At 40.7% G+C, this 7,468-nt stretch overlaps 1 protein-coding gene across 1 annotated transcript; it reads left to right on the top strand.

The window, feature by feature from the left end:
* The first annotated feature begins 486 nt into the window (after positions 1-486).
* On the top strand, positions 487-2,174 carry MC4R (melanocortin 4 receptor). The gene is made up of 2 exons (XM_053947960.1): positions 487-631; positions 810-2,174. Exon 2 carries the CDS (start codon positions 893-895, stop codon positions 1,886-1,888), a length of 996 nt encoding a protein of 331 aa, XP_053803935.1. The 5' UTR covers positions 487-631; positions 810-892; the 3' UTR covers positions 1,889-2,174.
* The last annotated feature ends 5,294 nt before the right edge of the window (positions 2,175-7,468 follow it).

The raw sequence follows: 7,468 nt of genomic DNA, 5'->3' as shown, positions 1-7,468 counted from the left end.
TCTTTTGCTTCCCTTCCCTGTTCATATTTTGCCACACGTACAAAGCAGAACAAGTTTGTGCCACAGAAGGAGGCACAGAATCTGAAAAATAAAATCTATCACTTCAGCTGCAAGAATTCTGTAAGATTGCTAGTACAGTTCTGAAAGTTTTGCTAATTGAAAATCAGTACTGAAATATTATTCTGAGAAGCTAAAGACAAGCAAATCTCTGGTAGCTTGTCTGCTTTCCTGTAGCTACTGGTAACTTTGTGCTGCATCTGAACCCGCTGTGCCGTGCTGTGTGATGTTTCACAGAGGCTCAGAATCAGCAGCCCCTCCACTTTCTGCAGCTCCTGAGTCCCATTGGCTGGAAAGAAAAGCAGAGGCGGAGAGTGCCCTGAATATTTTTCTCTTCCACACACAGTGAAACAGGCAGCCAGCATGCACTGCCTGACAGTGAGACTGGTGCTTACAGTTTGAAAATAGTTCCCAGTCCGCAGGAGTCACTTGGGCATTTTATGGTCGCATCTCTTTAATGGAAAGCACCAAAAAAGCCTTGCAGCATTCCAGTGAACTAAAGAGGAACTGACCATTTGGGAGAATCTGATGCAAACATAGAGACTGTTGGGACTCTGTGACATAGATCACCAAGGTAAATGCAATGATGATCTGAAACTGTGTCTGTAAGGGTGTAAACCAGTTCTTCTGAGTCTGAAATCTTATTTTTGCACAGTACTTGAAGTGTTCTGAGTTGCTGCCTGCCTTGGTCCTAGCTTATTTTTCTTTTTTTTTTTTTTTTTCTTTTTTTTTTTTTTTTTTTTTTTTCCAAGCTGAAAAGCCAAAGAAGGTTTTCGAAGGAATGCAAAAGGAAAAGGGGTTTTAAAAGCAGAAAGCTGAAAAGCATCTCCATAAGATGAATTTCACCCAGCATCGTGGGACACTCCAGCCTCTCCATTTCTGGAACCACAGCAACAGACTGCACGGAGGAGCCAGCGAGAGCGCTGTGAAGGGCCACTCCTCAGGAGGCTGCTATGAGCAACTCTTTGTATCCCCTGAAGTGTTTGTGACTCTGGGCATCATCAGCTTGCTGGAAAACGTCTTGGTCATTGTGGCGATAGCCAAGAACAAGAACCTCCATTCACCCATGTACTTCTTCATCTGTAGCTTGGCAGTGGCTGACATGCTAGTGAGTGTATCTAATGGATCAGAAACCATTGTCATCACGCTGCTAAACAATACAGACACAGATGCACAGAGCTTTACCATAAACATTGATAATGTCATCGACTCAGTCATTTGCAGTTCCTTGCTTGCATCAATTTGCAGTCTTCTCTCAATAGCAGTGGACAGGTACTTTACTATCTTTTACGCCCTCCAGTACCATAATATCATGACAGTGAAGCGTGTAGGGGTTATCATCACATGCATCTGGGCTGCTTGCACAGTCTCAGGCATTTTGTTCATCATTTACTCTGACAGCAGTGTTGTCATCATCTGCCTAATCAGCATGTTCTTCACTATGCTCATTCTCATGGCATCCCTCTATGTCCATATGTTTATGATGGCTCGTATGCACATAAAAAAGATTGCTGTTCTTCCAGGGACTGGCCCTGTTCGCCAAGGGGCCAACATGAAAGGGGCCATCACTCTCACCATCCTGATTGGAGTTTTTGTTGTATGCTGGGCTCCATTTTTCCTACACCTGATTTTCTACATCTCCTGCCCCTACAACCCTTACTGTGTGTGTTTCATGTCCCACTTTAATTTCTACCTCATCCTCATCATGTGCAATTCCATCATTGATCCACTTATCTATGCATTCCGGAGTCAGGAGCTCAGGAAAACATTCAAGGAGATCATATGCTGCTGTAGCCTGAGAGGGCTTTGTGATTTCCCTGGCAAATATTAAACAGAATGGATGGATATGTTACTGTGTACACAACCAGCAGCATAGATTTCCAAGCCTTTGAATCCTCTTTCTCAGCAGAATTTGGTTTAAATCTTTAAGAGTGACCACCTCTTTCTGTCTCCCCCCACTCCCATTCTTGTGTTCCATTCTTGTGGAATTCATATTTCTGTATAATGTTCATGATGTCTATAGTTTATAAGTTATTTGGCTGGAAAGAGCAATAGCACTTCATACCAGTTTGTAAGTAAGCAAATAAATGTAATGATGAATGTGAAATAGTAACAAACATGAGCAGCTATATATTTCAACTGCTGGCAAAATAAATATCTTGCCTGACTTATAGTACATATTGGCTGATATTGTTTCTTATTCTGTTGAAGTAATTATAGCTATCCACTACATTCTATTCAGCTAAGAATAGAGCATATGCTTCTACATTAGTGGATTAAAGGTCCTCTGGAACTAGAATGCAGATTTTTCAGAAAGGCTAGTGAAAACAACAAGTTGTATTTATACATTTTGAAGCAGACTAGCTCCCTCCATTTGGCCATGAACCAGGTACAATATTAACTTTGACAGTGCCAGCAGCAGTGTAAAAATTCACTGAGAGATTTACCTGCTGCAAATAAAGAGGGAAGTTCAATTGGAACATGCAGTCCTTGTTCTGAGGTGCTGTGGGGAATAAGGACTCCGTGCTCCAGATGAAAATACATCCCTGTTGAAAACAAGCTGCCTTCTATTGTGAAGTGCAGTGTTAGCAGATGGGATCCACTGCCAGGATCTTTACACAGCAGTCAAGGCAGGTATTAATTTGGTCTGAGCACCTCAGCCCATACTGTGGAACATATGGGCTTTGGAGGGGCAATGCTGTCACATGGAATGAGTGCCTGCTGATGAGTCTGGTTACCCACGTTCAGCATCTGGCAGCTGCTTGAATTCAAATCAACTTTGCAGGCATCTACTTGATATGTTCGCAGTTTCACCCTAAAATTCCACTCTCTTCACAGGTTGTTTTAAGAACCTCGGGTCCCTGGTATTAGTACTTTTGGAGGTGTTTAAACCATAAATGTTACTACACAGGATTCTGTGAAGATGTCCCTTAGTATCTTGATATTTTGATGATATCAGCTTCTATGTAAGGAGAAAAAAGAGTAATTTATCTATTCCCACAAAGTATAAAACACAGTGAAACTTGTAGAAGGTCTGGAGAGTTCTGATTTAAAAACTCAAAATTAAAAGTAAAAAACAACTCAGGTTTTAATCCTGAATGCTTGCTTTTTACTAAGATAAACAGTGAATGAATGAAAAACAGGATGATAAGTCCTATTTATATTCTTGGAAACAGATTGTTCTTTTCAGCTGCTAGTTTCTTCATCAAAGAAAAACATAAAATGAAAAGCTATTCAAAGAGACCAACAGTTGCTATCTCAGATTCTCCAGACAGAAGCTGATATTTCATTGTAGGTGACTTTTCAGGATATCGCAAAACTACAACATTTGCTCCTCTGTTAAAGAGCATGAAAGACTTAGTGTGAATCTTAGTGATTTTAACTTCAACTATTTATAGGAAGAGCAAGAAAATAATTTGTCTTTGTGCATTGAAGTCCCTTGGTAGACCAACAGCACCATCAGGTCTCCTACAACCTACTCTTGTGTTTGGGTCAATCCATGGACCTTGATGCTTGCAACACCACTATTGCCTTTTCTCAGCTTTAACAAATGGTATTTCCACATCATAACAGTTGCAGTGTAAAGGGTATTGAAGTATATCTACTACATTAATTCTACTATTTTCTTCTGGAATAAACTATAAATGTTTCAATAATACCTGGTTCCACTGGGTATAGAATAAAAAATGCCATAGGAAGAGAATTAAAGCCCAAACAGAGAAAGAAATGAATGTATTTAAATTAATATTCTATCCAAAAATCCAGTGAGCTTTTGCTAAAGGCCTTTCCCTCTCCCACAAGACACAATACAAAAATGCTCAGGTAGTAATGAAAGAAAATACTGATGCCAGTTTAAACAAGGTGTAAATCCTACTTGATCTTTGCTTTGCCTCACTTTCTATAGCTGTTTTAGGACTGTAAATTATGACACTGGAGGCTCCAGCTTTTCCTTTTGTAGTTCATGGCTGCAGAGAGGGCCCCAATGAAAGTGACCAAAGAGCAAAATACTACCTTAGGTGCTCTGAACATTACCTTGAAAGTCTCTATTTCTCCCCTTCAGATGTCCAAGGAGCAGATACTTCTGAATTCTGAAGAAGCTGTATTTCAAAAAAACCCAGTGTGTATCTCTTTTATGCTTATTTGGACTAAGACTAGTCAAGACAATTGTGACACCATTAGGCTCTAAATTTCATTTATAAATATAATTTTTAAAACTAGCTTATTCTTTAAAACTAGCTTATGCTTTAGCAGCTCTGAGCCTGTTGAGCAGCACTTCTGTCTTTATTTCATAACGATAAACGTATATAGATATTTTTAATGGAGTTTCTAATTAAAGAGGACTTTTTCATTTCATGGTATCATTTTGGAGAGTGCAATTCATTGAAACTGTTAGAACACCTGCTACATAGATAATTTTCCTATTTCAAAATACCCTTTTTCTTCTGAGTAGCTGAATCAGTTTGCCAGAACCATAGGAATTGTTGTTGCAAAAGATAAATAAATTAATCTAGCTTGTTGGAGAGTGGGAGGACTGGAGGATTATTTTCCACAGTCAATTTTCTGGAGCTTTGTTCTTCTATTTGAAAATATTCCAAGAAAATGTGATTTCTTTCTTTAAATGACTAGGACTGTAATTGCTTTAGCACTTAGCATTTCGGTCATTTTAGGTAACTGTAGTGGGCTGACCCTGGCTGGATGCCAGGCACCCACCAAAACTGCTCTCTCATTCTCCTCTGCAGCTGGACAGGGGAGAGAAAATATAAGGAAGGATTCATGAGTTAAGAACCAGGAAAGATCACTCGTGAATGATCTGTTCATGAGCAAAACAGACCTGAATTAGAGATATTAATTGAATTTGTTACTAACAAAATCAGAGCAGGATAATGACAAGTAAAATATGACCTTAAAAACACCTTCCCTCCACCCCTCCCTTTCTCACTCCCTCCCAGCTCTACTTCCTCCCCCCAGTGCCACAGGGAGACAGGGAATGGGGTTTATGGTCAGTTCATCACACATTGTTCCTACCACTGCTCAAGGAGAGGAGTCCTTCCCCTGCTGCACTGTGGGGTCCCTCCCACAGGAGGCAGCTCTCCATGAACTTCTCCAATGTGCGTCCATCCCACAGGCAACAGTTCTTCACAAACTGCTCTGGTGTGGGTCACTATTCCACAAGGAGCAGTTCTTCAGGCACAGCCTGCTCCAGCATGGGTCCCTTATGGGATCACAAGTGCTACCAAGAGACCTGCTCCAGTGTGGGTTCCTCTCTCCACAGGTCTGCAGGTCCAGCAGGAACCTGCTCCAGCATGGATTTCCCACAGGTTCAGAGCCCTCTTTTGGGCATCCCTCTGCTCTGGTGTGGGTCTCTTCCATGGGCTGCAGGTGGATCTTTGCACTCCCATGGACCTCCATGGGCTGTAGGGAAATCTGAGATCCAGTGCCTGGAGCACCTCCTGCCCCTCCTTCTCCACTGACCTTGGTGTCTGCAGAGCTATTTATTGTACGTGTTCTCACTTCTGTCTTCTCTGGCCACAATTAGATCCACACAGTAACTTTTCTTCTTCTTGAATATGTTATCTTAGAGGAGTTGCCATAGTTTCTAACTAGCTCAGCCTTGGCCAGCAGCAGATCTGTCCTGGAGGCAGCTGGCATTGGCTCTGCCAGACCTGGAGGAAGCTTCTGGCAGCTTCTACAGAAGCAGTTGATGCAAACCCAATACAGTAGCAATGGCGTGTTCTTCTGCAGCAAGCCTTTTCCTGAGCTAGAAATTGATGGTAGTGTTCTCCATATTTTCCCAACAAATTACTTAAATTTTACACAAAATACTTTTGAAGGAAATGTCTTTCTTCTTCAAAAGGGACAGCTTTGAAGTAGTTTTAGTACAAAGCAAAAGACTCCAAAAAAGCACTTAGAGGATGTAGTTGCTCTCAGTAAAGCAGATTTTGAATGATGACCTAAAATGTCTTTTACACCTGAAATATGCTATTATCTGGAAGCAAGGATAAATGCTTTAATAGAGTCACATTATTAAACATGCAGCAATGCCTTCAGTCATGCCTTTAAGAGATGTGTGGTGTACATGTTATTAATGTAATCCTAAAATTATTCATTTGCTGTTAAACTGATCCTGTTATACAGTGTGTTTACTGGGGCCTCCTTCATCCTCAAACATAATTCTGGTGAAGAACTTTGATGTTATTTTTAATACACTGTATTGCTTACAGTCTTGCATAAGAATTGCAGTCTCAATCCCACTGGAAGAAGCTCTACAAAAATGTACTCTTAGGCATGAAATCTTCATTGTTCATCCAGAAATTACCTTAGATTTTTAAGTTAATATTCTGATCCCTTTCATCATATCTCAAGTATCATAAAGTTTTCCCTTTGGATAAAATACTTCTCTCACTTACCAAAAAATAAAAGACTTCACATGTCATAGGAGCCCTGGACTACTACTACAGATTCTCATTGTCATATAAGCCAGGTTATGAATTGACCCTTCTTGTCTTTTTTCCCTTTTTTCCCCAATGGTTCTGTTTTCCTATATGTTTTCCATTTTTTCGCTCACTTTGTGCATTTACAGAGACATTTTCAGATCACCCCTTTCAAGTTTTTAATGTAAAAGTATTGATCTGTTCTGCTTTTACTGTTTTTCCTCCCTTGCAAATATTGTTAATTTGTTTCAGTTATTAGCCTTCATGCTTGGTCTATTTCTGGATTTGTGTATTTCCACACTGCCATCAGAGTTTTCCAAGTAATACCCTGTCTTTATGGTGGGGCTGACTTTGTTCAACAGCAATACCTCACCCAGTTGCTTGCTCATGCCCCATGAGTGGGATGAGGGCAGAAAACAGGAAGAACAGGAATGAGAAATCTCATGGGTCTGGATAAAAACAGGATTATCACTTAACAATCACTGTCACAGGCAAAACAGACTTGATTTGGGAATAACAAAATTTATGAAAAATTAAAATATTTGCTTAGCGATCCAGCAAGTGGGAAAAAAATACAAACACTAAAATTACACCATTCTTCCTCAGTCCCTCTCAGCTACTATCTCACTCCTTCACTTCCAACTCCTCCACCTCCCCCCTGGAGCAGTGCAGGGAGATGGAGAATGAGGGGCTGCAGTCAGCCCACACCAGCTCCTCTCTGCCACTTTTCCCCCCTGAGATGAACTAATTGGCACAAAATGCTCCCTTCTTGGGCTCTTTCCTTTTGAAGAGCTGTCACTGTAGAGTTTTGAAATCTTCTCAATTAATGTCTTTAAACATTGTACTGTTGAACCCTATCTAATTTCTATTATCTCTATCCTCAAAACTATCCACCTTTCCTAACAGATGCTCGTCCTTTATGTGGAAATGGCAGCCAGACTTGTACCACCAGGTTCTGTCCCTGGCACACCCCTCTGGAC

This window comes from Vidua chalybeata, chromosome 1 (assembly GCF_026979565.1).
Source record: "Vidua chalybeata isolate OUT-0048 chromosome 1, bVidCha1 merged haplotype, whole genome shotgun sequence".
NCBI classification, from domain to species: domain Eukaryota; kingdom Metazoa; phylum Chordata; class Aves; order Passeriformes; family Viduidae; genus Vidua; species Vidua chalybeata.
Note: the sequence above shows the minus strand (reverse complement) of the source record. Positions and strands in the feature narration are given on the sequence as shown.

What these genes read in the sequence shown, in the direction of transcription:
- MC4R (XM_053947960.1), top strand. Translation starts at nt 893, where the DNA reads ATGAATTTCACCCAGCATCGTGGGACACTCCAGCCTCTCCATTTCTGG.